Genomic DNA, 26,229 nt, shown 5'->3' on the forward strand with positions numbered 1-26,229 from the left:
CTCTATGCAGTGGGTTTGCTCTGTTCCACACCCCCGTCCTTAGGTAACTGGCTCGGTAATCACTCCCTGGATGCCTATAGTTTTCCACCTGCTTCTGGACTAGCTCCTTCCCCATCCACCTGCAAGTACCATGAAAACCTCACCAGTAGACACAGCAGAGGCAGGAAAAGGGATTACTGCACAGGCGCCCGCAGCAGCAGCAGCAATCTTTACTCAGCCCTGCAGACCAGCGGTTCTCTCTGAGGAATCCAGCCCCCAGGGGACATCTGACAATGTCTGGAGACATTTTTTGTTGTCACAACTTGGGGATGGGGAGGGGTCCTACAATGCACAGGACAGCTCCCTAGAAGAAAGAATCATCGGGCCCAAACTGCCAGTGGTGCTGGTGTTGAGAAATCCTGCTGTAAACCCCCGAACCCCTTTCTGTCTGCCCTCCTCTTCCTTCCCTTCTACCTCCTTACCAGCCATTTGAACAATTAAAGGCTTTGCGCCTACTCCCTCCCACTGCTACTAAAACTTCTGTCTCGGGTTCCACTGACAAAACAAATCTCCAAATCCAATGGCTTTTCTTTGTCTCCACTGTCCTTGAGTTTTGTAGCATCTTAAAATGGTGACCTGATTCTTCTTTTGACATTTATTCTCACTTGACATTCATAAAGAATCATCCTATTCACCCACTGCTTTCTCTGGCTTTTTCTTCTTCTTCTCGCATCTTAGATGTGAACAGATGTCAACTTCCTGAACTTGGTCTTCTATTAAATGGTAGGCACTGTGCTAGATGCCAGGGCTACAAGGTTAAATATGATACCTTTCTCAAGAATAATGTAAACACACAGCCTAAGGTCAAACATGAATTACTATTAGATAGCCATAGTTTGGCCTACTGGTGTTACTGTCACCTCCATGGAAACGAAAAGCAGAAACAATCTCATGGGAGTTTTACCCTTATGAGTGTGGCATTTTATGCACTAAATATACCATATTTCATCAAAATTACAATGCTATTACTTGTAAAAGCAACATCATTTTCTGTATTACTAAGAAGGAAAAGAACTGTTGTGAGTTAAATTATGACACAAGTTAGAAAAATTTACATCTTAAAAGAGATAATACAGGGAATTCCCTGGCAGTCCAGGGGTTAGGACTCCTCGCTTTCACTGCCGAGGGTGCAGGTTCGATCCTTGGTTGGGGAACTGAGATACTGCAAGCTGCGTGGTGTGGCCAAAGGAAAAAAAAAAAAAAGAGAGAGAGATAACAGAGTATAAATACAGTCAACTGTCCCTCTGAATACTGGTATGGGTGGTACAAACAGTTCAAATGAACAAACAGTTCCAACATCAACTGCTTAACTTCATTCGCCTGTGAGTCCCAAGCCTGCAACAAACGGACAGCAGATACAAGTGAAAAGGGCAGCTCAGAGGCTTTAGACAGACTTAAACACCTAAGACACTAGTTTTCAAACTTTTAAGTAGCTGAACAGTTTCAAATAAAGCCACATGCAGAAACAGAGTTGCTCTGGTGATAGGGGCAGTAGAGGGAAGGAAAGGCAAAGCCCAGCCCTCCCTCCAGCCACCATCCCTCCTAGGTGGGTTGTGAGACTGATACTAAACCCAAGGAGTAGCTAAATGTTCTTAATTCCCAAGGTACAGGCTTTCTTTATGTACAACTACCACATTTCCCACTTTAAGGTCATTCTCCTTGTTTAGTCTCCTTTGCACTTGTAGAATAACTACTCCATATTCTCCTGATTGAAGCCCTTTGTATGCTTACAGTTAGTAATTAAGTTGACCCCTCGGCTTTGTATTTCTGCCATGGAGAAGAATATGCCTGGGTATCTAAAATTTACCTTAGAAATACTCACAAAGCTTTTATGTAATCAAATCAAGTCTGGCAGGACAGAAAAGCACATCCATGAATGCACTAGAAATTCTAGTTATTTCAGCTGGTGAATTAAGAGGCACCATAGCCTCAGCTGAGGCTTTTTTAAAAAATGAGTGAAAGGGAGATCTGTAGATGAAGGAGTATAAATGCTGCGGGAAGGTTTACAGAGCTCTCCACGACCTTTCATTTTTCACCCCTATGAGGACACCACCACACTGAACAAAGAAGAGGGTATTTTTACTACCAGTTGTGGCAACTGTGCAGTATAGGCATTATTTCATTACTACGACATCAGATGGTATTGGCGTAGAATTTCTTAGATTGTTACATTCAACCACATCCCAGATCAGACTTCAAGATATAAGGACTGATATTATGATTACTGGAAACTTTCAATCATCCTGTCAGTAAGGCAATTAATATTGCTTCCAACCATTCTCAGGCGCCTTGAATTTCATCTGGAGTATCCAGCACAGCTCCAAGTGCAGTCTCCCACCTCTGAGCCCTGAAAGACTTGTTCTGCACCGTAACCTTTTCTTCATTCACCTGTAACCCCCTAAGGAGGAACAGGACCATACACCTTCTGACTTGCTGGGTCTCACTGCTCTGCTTCATCTCCTGACACATTGTAGGTACTCAAATATTTGTTGGGATTTCACTCCAGGGCAAAAGAGTAGGGATATTCTTTATAAAAATGGTTTGAGATCACTAAGAACTCACTCTCTGTGAGAGGACAGATAACCTAAAGAAGTAATTCTAGTAAGACCCAATGTAGTGGCAGTAATGGCTTAAAAGGTCTAGCTGGTAAAGGAGACTAAAAAGTCATGACAACTGAATTCAGTATATGATAAAGATCAGGAGGAAAAAACATTGCTTGAAAGTATATTTTTGGCAGCTGGTGAAAAGTGAATATAAACTATATATTAGATAATCATAATATATTAATGTTATATTACTGATTTTGATAACTGCCCTGTTATAAGAACATGCTGAAATAATTAGGAATAAAGGGGCATGATGTCGGCAACAACTCTCGAAAGAGTTCAGTAAAATTCTATCCATCTATCTACACACACAGATAAAGCAAATAAAACATTAACAATTGGTGGATTTAGGTGAAGGATACACAGTGGTTCACTGTACTATTCTTCAATTTTTTTAAATTAATTAATTAATTTATCTTTGGCTGCATTGGGTCTTCATTGCTGCACGCAGGCTTTCTCTAGTTGTGGCGAGCGGGGGCTACTCTTTGTTGCGGTGCACGGGCTTCTCATTGTGGTGGCTTCTCTTGCTGTGGAGCACGGGCTCTAGGTGCGCAGGCTCAGTAGCTGTGGCACACGGGCTTAGCTGCTCCGCAGCATGTGGGACCTTGCCGGACCAGGGCTCGAACCCGTGTCCCCTGCATTGGCAGGGAGATTCTTAACCACTGTGCCACCAGGGAAGTCCCATTGTACTATTCTCACACCTTTTCTATGAGTTCAAAATTTTTCACAACAAAAAGTTAAATATAAAACATCAATTAAAAGAAAGGCATAGGGTAGTAATTCTTTCACTATTCTATGATTACTATTTACTTCAGGCAGGGAAGAAACTAATATTTGGGTATCTACTAAGAGACAGGCACCCTGATACCCCATATATTTAATCCTCATTCGAGTCTTTCAAAGAAGTGCTATTTCTAGTTCAGAGGAGGGGAAACTGATACTCAGAAATACTAATTCATTTGCTTAAGATATAACACATACATCAGACTTTGATAAATCTGGCTTCAAATGACAAATTTTACCACTTAGGAGAAGTAAGCATTTGGGCTAGATATGTAGTCTCTTTGAGTATGTATCATAATCTGTAAAAAGACAGTAAGAGTCCCTTTAAAAGTTGCAGTGGTAATTAAAGGGGACAGGAAACAAAGTATCTAATAACGCCTGGCACACAGGAGGCAGTCAGTAAACCTTAGTACTCAAATATGTAATGGAGTAACATATCTGGATCCATGTTGGACTGACCCCAAAGCCTGTACCCTCCCCCCCCACACACACCCCTAATGCTGCACTGCTTCCAGTGGAAAGGGCTGGTCTTTAATAGAAACTCATCAGGTGCCACAGCAGGAAGCACTGAGGGTCATCTGAAGGCAGGATGGAGCAAAGAGGCCTTTAGGGGAAACATTTCTTCACGAATTCAAAGAATGTCCACTCCAGGCAGAACATTTTTCAACACACAAGCATTCTCCAATGAAAAGTTCTAAAGTCTGCCCTCTTCTGAGTTTCTCACAGAATGAGCAAATCAACCACAGTCATTCTCCGGTGTCTGGTGAGACTCTGGCAAAGTGTAGGACAAATCGCAGAGCCCACATTCTACCTAGCTATTTTCAAAATGAGCACATTCTACTCACTTGAAGGACAGTATCAACTTGGGCATTTATCCCTTCAATCTTTTTCACAAATGACACCCCCAAACTGTTTACCACATTTTCCATAAAACTGACACCAATCAGTACCTACCTTTTCCTAATGGGAGAAAATATTCTACTCACCATAAGAAATCACCACAAATTCATCTAATTATGTTTAATTTAGATTTCCCTAGAGGCTAAATCACCAGGCAATATGAGGGGAAAAGCATGGGTATTGAGGTCTGCGTAGAATCTCATTTATGCCATGATCTGATCTAAGAAAAATTATTTAGCTTCTATGAGCCAGAGGTTTTTTCCATCTGCTTTTTAAAAAGTGGGATAATACTAACTTTCTTACAGAGTTGTTTTAAGGATTAAAAGATATATGGATAGAGACAGCCTTACTATATATATGCCTAGTTAAGTACTCATTAAATATTGGGTTCTATTTCCTTCCACAAGCAAGGGGTACAAACATAACCACTCTCTTTTACAGCTAAATTTAATTATTTAACAATGTGTCAAATACTGAGCTGTGTGTTTTACATATCACCTAATTTATTCTTTTAACTATCCTGTGAGGGAAGATACTATTACCCCAATTTGCAGATGAGGAAACTGAAACTGTGAGAAATTTAATAACTTGCCTAACAGTCTGTTAAGCCAGAATTTGGGCTGATATTCTAAACCACCACACAAAACTACCTCTGCTGCCTTTTTTTTTTAATTTTTTAATTTAATTTAATTTATTTTTTTATACAGCAGGTTATTATCCATTTTATATACATCAGTGTATACATGTCAATCCCAATCGCCCAATTCATCACACCACCATCCCCAACCCCCCGCAGCTTTCCCCACTTGGTGTCCATACGTTTGTTCTCTACATCTGTCTCTCAACTTCTGCCCTGCAAACCGATTCATCTGTACCATTTTTCTAGGTTCCACATATATACGTCTCTGCTGCCTATTTTGCACTAGAAAATGCAGACCAATGAAACAAACTAAATATTTTTAACATATGGACTTTGGAGGATTAAGTTTTGGAGATGCAAGTTCTAGATTGTTGTGCATTGTGGACATGGGTATAGTTTGTGGTCCACGGCTTTTGTGGTCATTCTTCTCTGTTCCTTTTCACTCTGAGGGGCTACTTGGGCTCTCTTACTCTATGGTTCCATGACTTTTGGAATACCTTGCTCCTCTAACAGTCGAAGTTCTCTATTTTCTAGCTTCACCTTATTACACTGCTTTCAAATCCTGAAAAATAATTTTTTTTTTTTTTTTTTTTTTTGGCGGTACGCGGGCCTCTCACTGTTGTGGCCTCTCCCGTTGCGGAGCACAGGCTCCGGACGCGCAGGCTCAGCGGCCATGGCTCACAGGCCCAGCCGCTCCGCGGCATGTGGGTTCTTCCTGGGCCGGGGCACGAACCTGTGTCCCCTGCATCGGCAGGCGGACTCTCAGCCACTGCGCCACCAGGGAAGCCCCCTGAAAAATAATTTTTAATACCTACCATGATACTAGTTATATTTACATCAATATCTAATATACCAACATTCACAGGGTAAGTAAAAATTAGTCAAGTTTATACTAGATTAACATCTAAATATTTATTGATGTGATCAAGCTACTTATTTGTTGACTGTTCTTACTTAATCAGATTTAAGCCACCAACCTAATTCAACAAACTCTCAGGAATTAATTTTCAGATGCAATGTTAAGTCTAATTTTCCCACTAAAGCAAAGTTCTTAATCTTAACTGCATTTTAGAATTACCTGGAGAGCTTTTAAAAATCCTCATGTCCAGATCACACCTCACACGAACTAAATAAAAATCTCTGGAGGAGGCGCTGAGGTATCAATATTTTTTAAAGGTTCCCAGGAGATTCTAACGTATAATTAGAATCCCCATGTGATTCTAATGTGCAGCTAAGGTTGTAAAACACCACATTAAAGTAACCTACAGGTCCCAATTCATTTACATAAGTATAGCTAAGGCTAGCAAGACTGCAATGAATACTAGAGTTGTTAATATATCCTTTGACCTAATTATACAGTTCCCTGGAATTTATCCTATATAAATAATTTAACAGAAATAAAAATCAGTAAGAAAAATTGAGGCTCACTGCAGCATTCATTAGTTAATTTCTGGGTTTTTTAAGATTAAAATTAACATTCAATGTTAAATGGTTTAAATACTCATGATAAACAAAATATTTTAGATGGCCTAAAAGATAATTATAAAGACCAGAGAAATAGATTAAGAGGATGAAACAGTGAAAAAGTATCAGAATACAAAACAGAATATCAGCTGCAACTATTTAAGCAATTCCATGCAATGTGGGACGTAATATCTGATAATAAAATAAACCTGTCTTCTGGTGGCAGCATTATGAATAATTTTGTTATGTAAACGTAATTGTTTAAAAAAAATGCAATTCTTCCCTCCCTGTTATCTTTCTTGCTTCTGGCCTAAGTCAAAGACAGAGGCAGCTTAGTGCAGGCATTGTCGAGAGTTGCATCAAGGGAACATGGAGATATAAACCACAACACAGGGACTTCCCTGGTGGTCCAGTGGTTAAGAATCCACCTTCCGATGCAGGGGACACAGGTTCGATCCCCGGTTGGGGAACTAAGTTCCCACATGCTGCAGGGCAACTAAGCCCCCACGCCACAACTACAGAGCCCATGCACTCTGGAGCCTGCGGCCCACAACCAGAGAGCCTGCGAGCTGCAACTACTGAGTCCGCGCACTGTGGAGCCCGCGTGCCACAACTAGAGAGGCCATGCACTCTGGAGCCCACGTGCCACAGCTAGAGAACCCGTGTGCCGCAACTACTGAGCCTGTGTGTTGTGGAGCCTGCGTGCCACAACTAGAGAGCCTGTATGTCGCAACTACTGAGCCCAAGTGCCGTAACTACGAGCCCACATACCACAACTACTGAGCCCGCATGCCACAACTGGAGAGAAGCCAACGCACCACAACTAGAGAGAAGCCCACGCACTGCAATGAAAGATCCTGCGTGCTGCAACTAAGACCTGACACAGCCAAGAATAAATAAATATTTAAAAACAAAAAAAACCACAACCCAGAAGTCTCAGCTTGGACTCTGATACAGTTACATTTAATTCATCCCCAGAACAACACCAGGCACTTCAAACAGATCTTCAGCTAAGAAGCAACCCAGATGGATCAATTTCTACTCACTCAGTAATGCATCCTCTCTTTCTCAGCCCCCTCACTTCCCAGATGACTTTAGGTCAGCTAAATGATGGAGATTTCTATTTAAATATTACTGGGTTTATCCTTATATAAAGATAGATTGATCTCTCACAGAACTTATGATTCTCTGCCTATTCCATGACAGTTATTGGCTTAATACCTACTTATGTATGTCCTTTGCCTACAAAGTGCCTGATGTTACTTAATAAGAGTGAGAAACACAGGCACGTGGGAATTATTTTGAAAGGGAGAACATCACTGTTGACTAAAATTAAATTCTAGGTTGGGAAAAGAGACAGAAATGCTTACAAAATAGTCTGAAACTTGGGAAGAAAAACAGAACTGTATGAAGTAACTTCAGACTGATGACAGAAAACAAATCAGGAAGAAAAATCCAATATCCAACTATTAGAAGAGAGGTAATATGTCTTTAAAATGTTAGTTTCTTCTTCTTTAGCTTTCTCATGGAGCAAACACACAAACAAAATCAAATAGCAACCCCATATGTTTACCGATTTAAATAACCTATTCATAATAGAGGGAAAGGAACGCACATCCATTTTTTCCAATCTTATTTCTGACAAGCACTTGAAACTCAATATGATAGAAAGACTAAGAGCTAAATATGAATCCCAAACTCCAATGTAATGGTGACCATTAAAATCAGTTGAGTAACAGGCTTCCAACAGTGAAGATTCCATGATTCTATAGATAAGCTATTTGTTCTACTTATAGAAACTGATAACTTTAATACAAGTCATCACTCTGTAAACTAGCTTTTCCAGTTCAGGAAAAAGAAAAAGAATTTTTGTTCATTAATCTGGGCAGGACTCTTATCTTCAGGCATGAAGTTCATTTGACTTTATAGCAGGTTACTGTCATTAAAATTTAAGAAAAGAACCCATACTTAAGTCCAATAAGCTTCTAATGATCGTGTGTATTTTTATAAACCCCACTGCCCTTATTCAACACTTTTCATAATTCAATTGATGAAATGGATTAATCTTACTTAGAAGCAGTTAGATAAGTAAAATAAGTCAAAATAAAGACTAGTCACAGACAGATGTGACTTTTTTTCAGGTCTCCTCTAAGTTGCTACTTTTGCAGAAACCATAAAACATTGATCTACTCTCCCTGATTACAGAACTATACAATAAGTAGATTAAATGTGTCAGATGAGAACTTCTCAAACTATGAATTTCCAATTCATCACAGAAGTAAAAATTCTAAAAATTACTAGAAAAACAAAATTTACAAGATAAAAAACTTATGCCCAAAGTTTTAATAGATTCAATAGACATATAATTACTCTGTCAAATTACTATTAAAAGTTTCTAAACACATACAGTACTCTCATTATACATTATACTGATCTCATCATGGACCAGTGACAAAGAGTTGGCAGATCAGCCCTGATCCAGGGCCTCCCTCATTTTGAACAGCAGTGTGTTATACGACAGAGATCCCTCCAGACTGTGAGGAACCATATTTTACATTCTTAACATCTAGAGACCCTGGAGAGAAGTGGCAACAGAAAGGAAAGTCATGGCATAGACTGGAATATGGAATGTGGTACCAGCTACGGACCCACTGGACAAGTTTCCTTTTGTCCCAAGGTATACTTCACATTGTCCTGGAAAAGCTGAAAACTAACTCAATAATATTCAAGAGTATTTTAAAAGTTCAATCCCAAACAGTGTTTATAATTATTATTTTTAGAAAATCAAAAGCACCTAAAAAATCCACTTTAACAGACACGTCACCAAGAACTTCTGCAATTTACTGACATGATTTCCTTTAACCAAATGTGAAATACCAGGAAACTAATCACTGTACATAATAAAAATAATACAGTTGACCCTTGAACAACACAAGTTTGAACTGCACAGGTCCCACATATACATGGATATTTTTCAATAAAGACATATAGTACTACACAATCTGCGGCTGCTTGAATTTGAGGCTGCGCAACTGCAGATATGGATGGCCAATGATGGCACCTGAGCATCCATGGATTTTGGTATCAGTGGCAGGTCCTGGAACCAACCCCCCATGGATACTGAGGGACTACTGTACACTGTAAAGCAGTACCCAGCTTTTCAGAGCTCTTTCATTATAAATACCATTTTTAATATTCCAAGTGATAAGGCTGATGTTCTGCGTGTAGACGAAGAACAAAGTTCGGGTAAACCAACCAAGGTTTCACAGAGCTAAGGGCTGAATGAAGGTTAAAATACAATTTTTTAAATTCATTCCAAGCAATCTATTCCTAAGCAATTTAGTATAGTAACTTATGCGGATTAATGAGCTAAAAGAAAAGCTACAAGCTAAATGTTTCTTTAGATTACCCTTAAAAAAGGTACTAAGAAGTATCCTACTGAACACCTGTATCTTAACAAACTCATTTTCATATTAGCACATATTCTCTAAAATGGTATATGTATAAAAAAAACCCTAGAAGATATTTACAGCATAAACATATAGAGAATTTTAACTTACTCTGTACAAGTTTAAAATGAAAATCTAAATCCTATTAAATAGGAGGGAACTGGGTTACACATGTGGCAATTACAAAAACACTATTTCTCAGTATATGAAAAGCTCTGTATGAATACTTGTTTTCAAATGTTCATATACATATTTTTCTATTGCTAAATAAAATGTTACCAAAAGTCCATTGAAAAGATGGTATGCCACTGTATTACAAATGCATTCTACCAGGAATTTGGTCTTCTCTGTTCTTAAGTTCATATTTCAAGATATTTAAAAAAAACATATTTTCAGAAAATGAATAGTCTAGGTTATGTATTTTTTCATTTATTCATTCAAACATTCAACAAACATTCATGCAGTATCTTTTATGTTCCTAGGTACAAGAAATATATTGATGAATAAATAAGACAGCCAAGCTTCCTACCATAATGGAACTTATAGTATAGAGGGGTATGATTACAGTTAGAGGTAAGTGCTTTAAAGAAAATAAAACAAGGTGTTTAGCACAGAAAATTCCCTGGAGTGGAGACAGTGGCTTCTGAAGATAGGTGTCAGGAAAATCTTTCAGGAGATAAGGCAATTGATCTGAATCATACAAAAGAGCCAGCATGTGGAGTTTACTGGGACAGAATGTATCAGGCAAAGGGTACAGCAAGTACAAAGAGCCTGAGGTAGCAACCAGCTGGCCAGTGCAGCTGGGGCCAGTGTAGCTGTGCAGTGAAAGCAAAGGAAATAAAGAGAATATTATGAAATGAGGTCTGAGAGTTGTACAGAGTTTGGATCTCATGGAGCTTTGCAGATCATGTAGGAACCAGAATTTTATTTTGAATGAGGTGAGAACATATTAGAAGGAGGAAGTCAAAGGAGAAAAAAAGCAAAGAATGAAGCCAGCAATACTAGTACAATTAGTATGGTACCAGGTGTATATTACTGACTTTTAATCCTTACAACCAATTTGAGGCAGGGGTCAGTGTATTTCCATTTTTCATGTGAGGACACTTAGGCTTAAGGAACAGCTTGCCCCAGTTCACAGTTAGTAAGTGAAAAGGCCAGAACTTGTACCCAGATCTAATTCTAAAACTTCTGTACCTCTTTACACTATCCACAGTAATACTTACCCTCTAACAGTTTCAAACTATGAGCACATATTCAAATTATGCAAATTCTAAGTCTGATATAATATTTATCAGAAGCTAATCAGGTATATTGGGTTTTCTGTTATAAATTTTATAATATCCACAGCAAATCTTCAACTGTAGAAAAACACAAATCAAGACGCCATTCCTCAGAGAGAGGATTACATCATCCAAACTGAGTATCCATAGCTGGCCCAAAACCTCAAGGTTTATGTATGTGGTACAACAAAATTCAATAAGCTCAGAATGAATTCCAACTTATTTCCCAGCATTCCGGTTGTTATGCAACAGTCAACAACCAATCAACCTCTGCCTTCTTACCTTGTCTAGCACGTTGCAACTCAAGAAGAAAGTTCAGTATGATGCTAACGTAAATGTAAAACCCTGTCAAATCAACTGCAGAGAAAAACATTTTTCCAGTACTAGTCATTCAGGCGGAAGCTCAAAGATACTTGCTAAGATACAGCAAAAAGCCAGATCAAATGGCAGAGAATAAACAATGAAGGTCAACAATGCAACAGTCTGGAAGCTGATACTCACTTATGGCTGCCCAAGCACCACGAGTATCGCAAGCCCATCCTATTTGGGTCCTGGCTTTAACAGCAGAGGAAACCCAGCAGGCATGTTTTGCTCAGTCTACTTCTGACAGGAACTGCAGCATCTAGTTCCTTATTTGAGGGTTACAGCAATATCGTCGATGAAACCACATCACCCTAACAGTGCCAAACCTCAAGGAGTCCTACAGAATCAACCACAGCTCCACTGAGATGGAGTGGGAGAGGCTAAATGCCAGAAAAGGGGGAGGGAGGGGGAGGGAGGGGAGGGAGGGGGAGGGAGGGGAGGGAGGGGGAGGGGAATCACTGATCCACCTCAAAATGAATAGGAGGCTACTACCTTAGGCGTCAGTAGGGAACTCACTGCTAGACTAGTTATGCATTCACAAACATGCAGATTCACTAGAAATTTTGGCACTGATACTGTTTTTGTCCTCCCTCCTTCCTTTTTGACATAGTACTGCCACTCTGCCCTTAACAGCTAGAATGGGAAGAGCGCAAAGGAAAAAGAACACATAATTTGAACAAACTACTGTGCATCAGCAATTTGGTACAAATTCTATGCTGTTAAATAATTTATAACAAAAGTTTTATAAGGCAATGGTTAGAACACAAGCTGGAAAGTTGGACAGACTTGGTTTGACTCCTTACTGTGACGTTAACCCTGTGGGATCTTGGACTACTTACCCAAATTTCTCTGCAGCTCAATTTCCTCATCTGTAAAGTGGGAGTGACTAGGTTTGCTGTGAGGTCAAATGACCTCGAATGTAAAGTGTTACCAGCATAACGTTTGGCTCTCCCAAAGTGCTCAATAAATTGTGACTATATGGGTGAGTTTGACCAGGAAAAAATACATCAGAAACTAGATGGTGGTGCAAAGAGATGTCATATTCATGTAAAGCTAAGTGACTTTCCAATGACTCTTCATTCCTAGCTCTCCAAATAAAGGGACATGCTAAAGCTCCTAACAACTTTATAAGCATGTTCTCATTTAATCCTAACAGACCTATGAGGTTCATGCTATCATTTCCCATTTTACAGATGAGGAAACTAAGGCTCACAGATGACAAGCAATAGGGATGCACTAAAGTTCAGCTCTGCCATTTTTTTTGAATTTTTATTTTTGGCTGTGTGGACTCTCTAGTTGTGGTGCGTGGGCTTAGATGCCCGGCATGTGGGACCTTAGTTCCCCAACCAGGGACTGAACCCGCGTCCCCTGCACTGGAAGGTGGATTCTTAACCACTGGACCACCAGGGAAGTCCAGCTTTGCCATTTTTAAGGCCAAACAATTGAATGTCTACCAAACATGTATGTGATCAACGATCAAGTACATAATTTAAAGTGCACATCTCCTCATCTGCTTTTGACGCAAAAATTCTAATGACCACTTAAAGCATAAATGTGTATTTACTATAAGAGTAAAACACTACAATAATTAGTGTTTGTGAAAATTGTTAATGCTATGCACAATACAAGAGTATTTCAAATGATTAAATTAACAGAGAAATAGCTTGACAGTTAATATAATTAAGACAGTGCAATGGCTAGATAACTTTACAAAGATCATTTACCTTTTCTGAGCCACAACTGTTTATAACAATTTAAATGACAGAAGAATTACAGAATTACAGATATTATATTATATTAAAAAAATCCTAATTCTGATTAACTTTTTGTTAACTCATTCATAACATTAAATAAACATTCACTAGAATAAATGTTTTAAGTTGTACATATCTCTTTCCATTTAAGCCAAGTGTCCTTCAAGGGAAAATTCTATTTGTAAATTAGTCATATCTTAAAAAAAAAAAATTAAAAGCAGAATGTCAACACTGCCACCTCCAAATTTACAAGGAGAAATGGCCAAAACCATGTATAACAACTAAGACAAATCATCCTCAATCCAGATATAAATGTATGAAGAAATGTATTAGAAAAAAATGAGGTACCTCAAATATGTTTTGGTTTTGCTAACCAAATACTTCAAGGATATAACAATATACAGCCGTGCCTCAGTATCCGCAGGGGATTTGTTCCAAGACCCCCCACGTATACCTAAATCTGTGGATGCTCAAGTTCTTTATATAAAATGGCATAGTATGTAGTTATAAGTGTATATGGACACTAAACATTTGAACAAAACCTTGTCAAAATGATTGTTTTACAGTGTTAAACAAGTTCAGCAGCTCAAGTACCTTTGAGATTCAATAAATCAAGAATCCTAAGTACAAAATTCTGGAAAATTCTGAAAAAAAAAAGTTCTGGAAAAACTCCCCTGAATTATAATCTCTATCACCCACCTGCTCAGAGGTACTTAATGCTCCAGCAGAAAGTGAGTGTGCTGTTAATGAATCGAGAGCAATCTAGAAGCTGGTAATGCTGAGAAATTATTGTTCTTCCACTATAAACTTTTAAAATAAGACTATTAAATCTTAATAAACATACAGAATTACATTTTATACTATTCCATATTTATTCCTGTACGACACAACTTCATTCTACACTGGTGATATTCAGCTTTGGTCACATATTGATTTTAGCCAAAATGTTTACTCAACAACCCTTATTTTTTTCCTTGCTTAAAAATCATTTTTATTTTTGTTAATAATAAATGCAGGTAAAAATTTCAAGTCATTCTTTCTATTGGTATGCCTTGAAGGAAATTTCAAAATTGATCAAATAATGTGTAATATACTAAAGGTTTGTATTTTTTAGAGGGTAGAAGGTGCCAACTGATCCTTCATTTTTCTCACATACACCTATCAACCTATCAACGTGAACTCCAGGTTCACGTTTACTTCCACCTGGGTCTGTAGTGAAGTCAGAAATACTTTCAAAAATCACATGCTGTTGCCATAGAGAATTTGTTACCACAGGTTAAGCTGTGTAACTTCATAACTCTGAAGAAAACCTCTGAGGCCTAAATGTTACACCAAGAACAAACATAGGCTGGGGCCATTTGCGCGCATACAGCAGGGAGAAAAAAGAAGTGTACGGTAGGAACCACAAGACATGAAATGGCTTTGTTATTCCAACCAACTTCCAATACCCACGCATCTTCTTAGAAAGCCCAAGACAGTGTAAAAGGCCATGGGTTTTGGATTTGCAACCTGGTTCAAATTACTGCTCCGTAACTAACCAGCTATGGTGATCACCTTGTGATCTGAAGATAATATGCCCACCCCCAAAGGGTCTGGGAGAGGAGAAAACGTGAGAATTTGCACAAAATGCCTAACGCAAATACAATAAATGGTAACTAGCGTAATTGTTAAATACATACAAACATTATTCTCAGAAAGTACATTTTGCAATTTTCCAGCAGGTTGCCAGATAGGGCAATCCTGAGATTAGTAGTTGAATGCTTTAAAAAAACTATGAAATGTCAAAATTCTTAAAATGCTTCAGTGAGAAATTTACCAAAAAAAGGGGGGAAAAAAGTCACTCAAAGTCAGATCTATGAATCACTGTAATTAAATTAGTTTGGTTATAAGTCTGACAATGTTACCAAACATGCCTCCTCACAAAATTCTATTAAAAGAGCTTAAAAACAACCAAACGGGGCTTCCCTGGTGGCGCAGTGGTTGAGGGTCTGCCTGCCAATGCAGGGGGTGCGGGTTCTTGCCCCGGTCCAGGAGGATCCCGTGTGCCGCGGAGCGGCTGGGCCCGTGAGCCGTGGCCGCTGGGCCTGCGCGTCTGGAGCCTGTGCTCTGCGACGGGAGAGGCCGCAGCAGTGAGAGGCCCGCGTACCGGGGAAAAAAAAAAAAAACGACAGGCTTGTGAATAATGGCAACTTACTAACTATATGGCCTTGGGCAATCTAGCCTCTCTGGGTCTATTTTCTCATCTGTAGAAAAGTACTGACTGTTATTAACTATGTCTTAGACGTTTCTGGAAAGGTTTTAAATAAGAACACATGTAAAGCACCAATGCAGCAGGTAATCCACATTCAGTAACTGTTACTGCCCTTCCTCCTCTTCCTAGTTTCCACTTAGTCCTACCACCTTATCTTTACCAAAACACAAAGATCCAGATCTTACAATGAGAAAGGAGGATGAGTGAATGGATAAATGGATGAATAGATGGGTAGGACTTAGGCCGGAGAAATATAAAGTAAAAAAAAAAAAAAAGAAAGAAAGAAAGAAAGAATTTTTGCTCTCTGGCCATTATTCTGAAGATTAAGTTTGTACATTTGTTTCATCCTTTCCCCTCCTAAGCAAAAGCAAAGGCTCCAAACTTGTTTTACACCAGATTGGGCTACTGAGGACTCACCTGTCTAGTACCTGAAGAGAACCCTAAAAAGGCAGCCACTATGTCAACAGAACATCTTGCTCAACAGGACTCGGTTCCATTGTGAAATATGTACACTTGAGTACTAGCTACTCTACCACCTGACCCTGACCCAGGTTTCAAGTGCAAATGTGTCAAAAGAAGGACTTGGGAACTACAGACACAGATTGAGAGGGGCCAATACTGCATGCTACAATAATAAACCACTGACTGAGAGCCTAGTGTTCGCCAGGCTGGGTCTGTGCTCTGCATATGCACATGGGTCATCTCAACCTAAGCAGATCGTTCACTGGACTCTGAGCCTGAGCCTGGTTTGTAGCCTTGTGATGTTGGGCAACTCACTTTACCTCTCTGGCCTCAGTTTCCCTGATTATAAAACAGGGATAATGCCACCGACCCTCTCATTAGGCTGTCAGGAGAATCAAAATGTAAAAAGACAGCCTAAGGGTAACCAAAATTAGTTTTAAAACCGTATGATGGGTAATACAAATGTAAAGATTTTAGTGAGGGTCTTGTTCTCCTCAGGAAAGTAGAGGCTAGGACTAAATGGAAAGCCTATTACCCTTTCCTAATGAAGTGCTGTTCATCCAGTATCCCAGGGGCCTTTTCCCAAGTCTCTTTCCTTCTGTCAAATTTTTGTAGACGGAAGAATATGGGTCTTGGAATTCCACAGATGTGTGTGTACTAGTAGCTCTACCATTTCTATAAAGCCTTGGCTAGTTACTTCAATTCTCTGAGCCTCCATATTTCATCTGTAAAACAGATAATACATATTTCAAAAGGTTGTAATAAGGTTAAAATGAAACATTATGTGTAATGTACCAACCATGACTTCTAGTGCATTGTAGGCATTCAACAAATAAAGATTTGTTGAACTGATACTGAAAATGAGATGAAGTATGAGGACAAATACTTTTTTCTTAATTAAATATTGACATGTCGTGAATTATTTATTTATTTATTTTTGGCTGTGTTGGGTCTTCGTTTCTGTGCGAGGGCTTTCTCTAGTTGTGGCAAGAGGGGGCCACTCTTCATCGCGGTGCGTGGGCCTCTCCCTATCGCAGCCTCTCTTGTTGAGGATCACAGGCTCCAGACGCGCAGGCTCAGTAATTGTTGTTCATGGGCCCACTTGCTCCGCGGCATGTGGGATCTTCCCAGACCAGGGCTCGAACCTGTGTCCCCTGCATTAGCAGGCAGATTCTCAACCACTGCGCCACCAGGGAAGCCCGAGGACAAATACTTTTAAACTCACTCTTAGGGCAAATAAAATATTTTCGCACTTTTATGTCAACACTAGAGAGTTGAAATTCTTCAAAGATATACTCTTCCTGTAAGAGTAACAGCATTGTAAATGATTCCTTACCAATCTAGAGTTCCTAGTTCCATCAACATCACAGCATATATCAGAGAGCCAAACTAATTTTTTAAAGTGTTATCTATTACACAAGGGAATAATTGCAAACTCTTATTAAATAGGGATGTCCAAATGCTGCCTGAAAATACTTCAAGACTGTGTCCATACTTTCTTAATGTATGAAAAATTGATACAGGCCTAGAAGGAAAGGAAAATTAAGAGCAATAATAGATAACATTTATGTCAGTCACTGTTTTATGCCCCTCTCTCACTGATATGTTATGCATTCTTTTGTTCATTTCTCAAAGCAACCCCCTGAAGATAGTCCTCTTATTCTTCCCATGTTACAAACAAGGCACTGAGGAGGTGAAGTGGATCACCCAAGATCACATCGCTCCATAAGAGGCAGACCATGGAGTCAAAACTAGCCTGCCTCACTACAATTCTCCCAACCTTTCTACTAACTGTAATTCACTGAGAACTACAATAAACATTACAAAAAAAGATAGTGTAACCAGGGCTTTCCTGGTGGCACAGTGGTTGAGAGTCCGCCTGCTGATGCAGGGGACACGGGTTCGTGCCCCGGTTCGGGAAGATTCCACATGCCGCGGAGCGGCTGGGCCTGTGAGCCATGGCCGCTGAGCCTGCGCGTCCAGAGCCTGTGCTCTGCAACGGGAGAGGCCACAACAGTGAGAGGCCTGCGTACCTCAAAAAAAAATAAATAAAAATAAATAAATAAATAAATAAATAAATAAATAAAGTGTAACCAGATCAATCAATGGGAATATGAGTTTCACTGACCAGTGAACTATCATTTCACTGATTTTATGACTACATAGGAAACTTTCACATAGAGCCCCTTAGAGTTTAACAAGGTATCTGCATAAATCTCACTTGGTTCTAACGACCTGATGATGTCAACAGACTAGATATACTATCCATAAGGAATGAGAAACATGAGACTCAGAGTGGGTAGGTGACTTTTTGTGAGTCACACATTCTACTAAGTGAGGAAACTTAGATTTTAATTAAGTTTTTCGTCCCTAAGCAATTCCACCATACTATACCATCTTTCTTCAAGCTGCAATATTTATAACCCCTACATTTGCTCCAGGAAATAACCACGTGACAAATAAACCCTGATTTTTTTACATTGTACACACCCAGCCCTTAGTTATCATTCTAGGAAGTAGACATTATTATCCTTTTTAAAAAAAAATCAGATGAAGACATTGAAGCTTAGACAGGAAAGTTACCCAACGTGACCAAAGTAATACAGCTAAAAATGGCAGAGCTGAAATGCAAGCTTATGCTTGACTCCAAAGTTTGCACACTTTGCCATTACCAGGAACTGCCTCTCAACCTCAGCTCTAATGAGTGACCCAGGTCCTAAGGTTTCTTATTTGTCATATGTGAGCGAGATATCAGGCAGCATCTGGCTCTAACATTCTCTTGTTAGATGGCTCCAATGCAAAACTCATCTAATATCATCACTTCCTAGCATCCTAAACTAAGAGCCTGAAGACTCGGGTTCTCTCCCTACTCTGCCCATCGCTAATTAAGGGACCTTGGGCAGGGTGTTCAACCAACTCCTCTTCAAAATGTGGGAGATGACTGTGCATCTACGTAAGAGCAGAAGTAGGTGTAGGTGTTCTGGGTACTCTTCCAGGACTAAGATTTCTCAGGCAAAACTCGTAACATTTGTGTTTAAGGTGAATTTTCAGATCACAAATGCATCCATATTCATAATGTAAATCAAAATACAAGCTAAAGCAAAAGAGCTATAAGTCAACAAAATCTCTCTCTTCCCTGTCACTGAATGAAGTGAAAGTTAACAGTTTCGGGTTATAGAAAAGGGGAACTGCCAAAAATGTCCTAAATAGAGTTCCCTAAAGACATGAGTCTTATTTAGAGAAAGCTTCTTCTTCTAAGCACAGGAGAATCAATTTTCACATAGAAATGACTCAGTTTATCAAAATGGACTATCTAAATAAGCCTTAGGCACACAAACACAAAAATAACTTGGACCCTAATAAGCACAATGACCTCTCTTTCCCCCCCTCAAAAAAACCAGAGTAAGCAGCAAAGAATTAAAACAACAGATTTATTTTGGGAGAGGTATAAAAGGAGTAAAATAAACTTGATACTTCAGTTAGGGCTGGAATAAATGTAAAGTCTATATACTTCTATTAATAAATGTAAAGTGTATATACTTCAATTTCATATTAACTGAAAAGAGAGGATAAGAGACAGGCCTATATGAAAATTTTCAATTTGAAAGGGGGAAGGGGTAAGAACACCCAAGTCTAAAGATTTTAGTGAACTACTAGAAAGATATCAGCATATAGTAGAGCAACTCTTAACTTTCCACAAATCTCTTTGTGAATTTCACAAAACAAACTCTTTATTCAGAAACACACGTGCATAAACTTTTACCTGTAATTTCAAAGGATGCAGATCCCATGAAGTCTACTCTTGGGTTCTTTGACTCCTAGGGGTGGAAGGTGCTCTGGACAGCCTGTTAGGAGATGTGGCTTCTGTTTCTGGCCCTGCCACCTTGTCATTCTAACCCACTCAGTTTCCTCATCTGTTAAAGATGATCTTTCCTGATTTCATGGTTGAAATTCTAGCAAAGTCTACTGATATCACAGTAAGAATGAAGGATTTAGGAAAATCACCACCCGATCTTTTTTAAAGTTGTTAATTATAACTCAGCATTTTTTTCTAGGTTGCAGAACAATAACAGCCAGAAGAATCTAAGTTCAGAGCTAGATCTGCAGCAAGGTGCTTCTACTCTCCTACTACAGTCCTCTATTCCAAGACTTCTCAAGTTGGCTTTCCCTTACCCATTCCCCTTCAGAAGGAGCTAAGTTGCTCTCCAACATGTAACAGAGGTAGCACTATAAAGCAAGCCAAAAACTATACTCCAAGAACAAACACACTCTAGTTTCCTTAAAGCTGTGCTGTAAGAATAGTCTTGTGACATCCTTGCCCAGCATATAATGAAGCTGTTGTAATCACTATTTCCCCATTTGGATGGCAATCCTTAACCAACTCTGCTTCCCAGCAAAACCTCTGAGCTCTAAGACTGAATTTAGAGAAACTGCACTTGAACTTCACGATAGTTATACTGAGATAATTGTTTCAACTTCTGGGAAGAGGCCTGTCTTCCTAAGGCCATGAGGCAAACAAGCAGAAGGAATCAAATCACTGGCCAGATGGGAAGTACAAAGGAATGGAACATATCACTCTCTGGAATACTGTCCTAGGAGAGCTCAAGTATCCAAAGCTCATCTGAGATGAGGTGTGCCCCTCCTGCCGTCATTGTATCTATAGCACCCATCAGAAAGCTTTCTGCAAAGAACCTTCTGTCTGGCTTGACTGGGGAAGTTATAAGCATGGCAGATAAAGAAAAACAAACAAAAAACCCCTATTTATATAACACTAAGTACCATTACACTCTGCGATCTCTTCTTGGCCCTTCCAGATAACCCCTCACACAACAGCTTAAAATGGTAAAAAAATAAAATGCAACTAAATTAAGTCTAACATGGGCAAAATGTCTGAGAATTTGGGGATACTGACTTAATTTACAAGGATCCTTCAAAAAATAACACAGATCCAATGGGATTGATTCTTGTTTAGATTTTGTGGTGGAAAAGATAAGGATGACCATAAAGCAATAAAAAATCATTAAACAAGAGAAACTATACTTGAAATTTTCTGCCTTTTATAATATTCCAATGAAAAGTGTTGGCTCTCATAATGCATTTATTTTTCTATTTATTCAAGAAAAAAGAAAAAAGAACTCTTCTAATGTTTTGACTAACAACCTTCCTTCAAAGGACTCTCTAAAGAGTCAGAATGTATAACAATTGAACTCACAAACACATAGACAGGATTTCCTACTGCACGTTTCCAGGACAGCTCAGTGGCTTTTTACTGCTACTCATATGAAGAGACCACTGCTCTCGATTTTATTTATAGAAATTACATTCAAACCAAAACTCAGTGTTCAGCATACTTTCCATAAGCAATTATTAAAGTATTTCTAGTTAACTCTTTCAAATCTTGAAGACATACCAGAAAGAAAAGTATAGTACAGAAAAAAACGTTTCCTCTGTACTAAACTGGGAAAAACTGGATACCTTGGTAATGGAGTGCTACCCCTACAGACCAGACTTATTCTGAGTTTTCAGTAAAATTTAAGAGGCATGAAGCAGTAAGGGCAGGGAAACAGAGGAGAGAAAAAAGATGGGAATATGACTTACTTGTGTTACTCTCAGAGAATGAAGTCGTGAGTGGGACCAAGCTTATAAACCTCCAGCGAAAGGCAAGGCACAGAGCTGAGGTTTTAGTTCCTGGCGAAGGCTGCAGATGCCAAGGGGGCAGGGCTACCATGAATCGGGGGTGGGGCTGGTGGTGAGAAGAAGGAAGTGGGAAGAAGGAGCACTTACTCAGTTAGAAGCCTGTGCAGCTTGTGATAACCCCGCTCCAAGGCCAAGCTCACAGGGGTCGCTCCTTCTTGGTTGTGGATGCTGAGAGCTCCGCGGCCACCTGGCTTCTGCAACAGGAACCACGTCAACCTCAGCAGCCCCAGCCGTGCAGCAAAATGCATCAATGTCTCTCGGGGGCCACCATCTGCAGATGGGGGAGAAAATGAAAATCAGTGAGGAGAATGTGAAAACCCAAAGTAAACAAACAAAGAGATGGTTCAGGTAAACACCACTGCCTCCAAGCACCTAAGATCCTCAAGTTAAGCCACAACATACAACATGAACAATTTTCTTGTGGCAGAGTAGAATCAGCTCTCAAAGACAAAATGAAGCTAGAAAAAATATAAGAAGCAAAATCTCCAATAGGAGACAGTCCTACAAAAGAGAATCCATTTCTATATTCTGATTTAATGCATTTGTTCAACAAATTTATACAGGCAGATTTTAAGGGTGACTGTACTACACATATGTTCTTTTCCTGAAAAGAAAAAGAAAGAAAGAAGTGAATGCAGCCTCATAACATGGGGATCGGGATCCAAGGGGAATAGTTATTGGGGCTTAGACGGGTATATCAAAAAGGGTATAATTACTTAAAAAAAAAATAACACCCAGAGAGCAGTTGGCTAGTTAAACACTAAAAACAGGTTCTGCTTGTTAAGTACACACAGGTCTTTTTATTCTCCCACATTAAGGGCAAATCAAATTGTTGGCACAGCCAGCTTTTTTGGTTGGTTGCTTAATGAAAGAAAGAAATGCATCTCCAGGCATAAGAAAGACTAACTCCGAGATGATATGCTAACACCTTCAGAAAGAAAAATATGTGTCTATTTCACCTGAGGTGAAGTCAAGGTCCCTTCTTGGTACAGAGTCACTTTGAAAATGGCAGAGGGGGCTTCTCTGGTGGCGCAGTGGTTGAGAATCCGCCTGCCGATGCAAGGGACACAGGTTCGAGCCCTAATCCGGGAAGATCCCACATACCGTGGAGCAACTAAGCCCGTGTGCCACAACTACTGAGCCTGTGCTCTGGAGCCCGTGGGCCACAGGTGCTGAAGCCCGCATGCCTAGAGCCCATGCTCCACAACAGGAGAAGCCACGGCGGTGAAAGGCCCAAGCACCGTGGTGAAGAGTAGCCCCCGCTCGCCACAACTAGAGAGGTGCCCATGCGCAGCAGCGAAGATCCAATGCAGCCATAAATAAATAAATAAATAAATAAATAAATAAATAAATAAATAAATAACTTTTGAAAAAAGAAAGTGGCAGAATGAGGAAGGGCTTTGGAGTTAGACAAATCTGGGTTCAAATTTGGCATTTACCATCATGTGACTGGGCATAATCCATTTCAGTTCTGAGCTTCATTCTCTTCATCCCTAGAGTGGGGTACCACCACCTCACTCCCATGGCTGCAGTAACAAATCAGGGGGGTAGGTGACATGCTAGTCAGATGATGGCCTGTAGCAGGCACTCACTGAATAATCGCTGGGTTCCTTCCGTCCCCACCCCACTTCTCTGTCCCTCCCAACTTCCAATCACATTCTACGTTCCCTGGCAACATTCTCTGTGCCTAGGGCATCCTCTTGTGCCCAACCTGTTAAGGCGGGAGCTACAGCTACCCCAGGGCTTCAGTCCACAGCCCACGATGCTGGCTTACTTAACCACAGGGACCACCACTCAGGGTCTGGAAACGGGAATGGTGCCCTGCAGTTGTGCTTGCTTTCATCTCCTCAGCTGAGCTAACATCGCTCATTCTCCGTGGCTTCCCGCAGGTCTCAACTTCCTCACTGAGCATTCTCAGACTTCTTGGACCCCAGTGTTTTCTCCTTACACTGAAGTCCCCAATGCTTCTGTACGTGAGCAGCACGGTAAGAATGAAGGCATCTTTGACCCTGCAGTTTTACATGAACTGCACTGTCTTCTAACGTCACATGTGCCTTAGTCTTATCTCCTTACTGCCGGGGTAAATTTCCTTGGAAGCAAAAACTATCTTTCATATTTTACACTTTCCCTATAGAACTCTGCACACTGACTAATTCAGGATTTATATGATGTTCAGCACAGGCTGGAAAGACATCAACACTACAGAAGAAACCACTGCACGTGTAGGTACAAATTTTAATAATCAACAACTCAGAGCAGGTGACCAGGCCAGACAGAAGGACAGAAAGAACCTTCAGAAAAGATCAAATATCACCATCTAACTTGTGCCTTACTGTTGTTCACAGGCACTCTGACATCCTTATCAAATACAAAAAAGCTAATAAGGTACTACCCAGGAACTAGGTGATTTTTCAGAGACTAGCTAAGTCCGGTCTCACTACCTGACACCTCCTTAAAGTAGTTTCCTCTACACCCCCGCCCTTTCTCATCCCCTACTTGCTCTGAGTCAGCTCAGCCTTCAAGAGTAGAGTTCCAACACCAAGAGGGGAAAGTGTGGGTGGCGGGTGGTGGTGGTGGGATGAATTGGGAGATTGGGATTGACATGTATACACTAATATGTACAAAACAGATAACTAATAAGAACCTGCTGTATAAAAAAATAAATAAAATTAAAAAGAAAAAAGATCTCACATTCTTGGTGGGGGAAAAAAAAAAAGAGTAGAGTTCCAATAACAAGGCCATACACCTGCTCCAAGCTGGCACCCCAATTCCAGCACCTGCAGGCTCCCAAATCTCATCCTAACTTCCTTAGCAGCAGGTGCCACATGTGCTTTTAGGTCACCCCCTCTCTGCAATCAACAGATAATAAGAAAAGTAATATCTGGTGAAGACTAAGTGCCACGCACTGGGCTAAACTGTTTGTATTCACTTTTATCATTCTCACAATAACCGTGTGAGGTCTCATTATCCTCATTTTGCAGATGAAGACAGGTTAATAACTTACTCACAGCAAAAATCATCAAGATTTGAAAATTCTTGTCTTGGGTCTAGAAACCATACCCTTTCCATTACTCCACCCCGTTTCTTTTTGTAAAAATCAATCATGCAAGCATTCTAATATTGTAGTTTAAAAAGTACCTTCTTGGGGCTTCCCTGGTGGCGCGGTGGTTGGGGGTCCGCCTGCCGATGCAGGGGACATGGGTTCGTGCCCCGGTCCGGGAGGATCCCACATGCCGCGGAGCGGCTGCGCCTGTGAGCCATGGCCGCTGAGCCTGCGCGTCTGGAGCCTGTGCTCCGCAACGGGAGAGGCCACAGCAGTGAGAGGCCCACGTACCGCAAAAAAAAAAAAAAAAAAAAAAAAAAGGTACCTTCTCAGGTTTTCCTCCAAAAGTAATTTCTCTTACCTAACATACCTTGCATCATTGCTTTTGTTCCTTTTGTCTCGGTTTAAAATCCAGAGCACCTACAATTTAGAATCAACCTCTTTACTCTGCTTTTTCCTCTCTTGTGATCTTTGTGTTTTCCCTCTGTATTGTGAGAGCTACTCAACTTCGTTTTTCAGGTCACTAACTGCTTTTCCTATGATGTCAATTGGGTCCTTTATCCCCAATTTGAATTTAATTATGCTCTGGGATTCTGGATGTCCTTGCATCATTTAAGCCAACTCCCTTCCATCTCTGCCCTCATTGTGATGGCTTTTTTGCAGTAATTAAAGTGCCTAATCAGTTGATGTAATAAGGAAGATTATCCTGGCTAATCTGGGTAGGCCTAACAGAATCAGTTGGAAGGCTTTAAAAGCAGGGCTGAGATTTCCCCTGGAGAGAGAAGAAATCCTGCCTGAGGAGGACAGCGTCAGGCTGTGCTCGTGGAGTGCCATCCGGCTCAGGATTTCCCCTTCCTGTCTGAGGATGACAGCTTTGGCTCATGCTGGTGGGTTTGAGCTTGCCCGTGATTTTCTCTTCCCCTCCTACCCTATAAATTTTGGACTTGCTTAACCAGCCCCCACCATTGTGCAAGCCATTCCCTGAAACATCTTAATACATATTTTCCTACTGATTCTGATACTCTGGGTGACCCTGACTGACAAAAATCATTAAACTTATTTTTCTCCTTGTTGCTTCCTTCTCCTTCCTTCCTTCCTTCCTATTTTATAATAGGTCTGACTTCTTCAATCTTTTAAAGGACAAATGGCAAACCTCTTCTAAATTTTTCTTTGGTTTCTTAACGAAAATTAGAGTCTTCCATCTGAATATTCATGATACTTTTCCATTTCCTTTATGCTGTAGTGTTATTTCATAGGCCATATGTTGGCTGGTTAGTTTTCCTGTTTAACCTTGTTAAACTGGCAAAATCTCTCTGTGGGCCCAGCTTCCCACGGAGAAGGTAGGAGAAAATGTCTGAAGTCCTGTTTAGTATCTGCTTGTATGCTGGAAGCACCCCTCCACGCATTCCCTCAGCTCTGCAGAGAAAGGCGCTGGGCCTCACAGGCATTAGACCGTGAGAAGCAGGAGAGATGGCTGCACCTTTTCAAGTCGTCAGGT

The 26,229-nt window shown here is 40.2% G+C and overlaps 1 protein-coding gene across 10 annotated transcripts in view; it reads right to left on the reverse strand.

The window, feature by feature from the left end:
* The window catches only part of AKAP13 (A-kinase anchoring protein 13), a 343,183-nt gene that overhangs the window by 167,673 nt on the left and 149,281 nt on the right, over positions 1-26,229 (reverse strand). For 9 of the 10 annotated variants that reach the window (XM_033414830.2, XM_049707006.1, XM_049707005.1 and 6 more), the window contains one exon: positions 21,776-21,959. In XM_033414830.2, coding sequence (XP_033270721.1) covers positions 21,776-21,959 — 184 coding nt within the window. Of the gene's footprint in view, positions 1-21,589; positions 21,654-21,775; positions 21,960-26,229 lie in introns of those variants that run through there. The other variant, XM_049707008.1, reaches the window with a different exon arrangement.

Source organism: Orcinus orca, chromosome 2 (genome assembly GCF_937001465.1).
Source record: "Orcinus orca chromosome 2, mOrcOrc1.1, whole genome shotgun sequence".
In the NCBI taxonomy this organism is placed as follows: Eukaryota; Metazoa; Chordata; class Mammalia; order Artiodactyla; family Delphinidae; genus Orcinus; species Orcinus orca.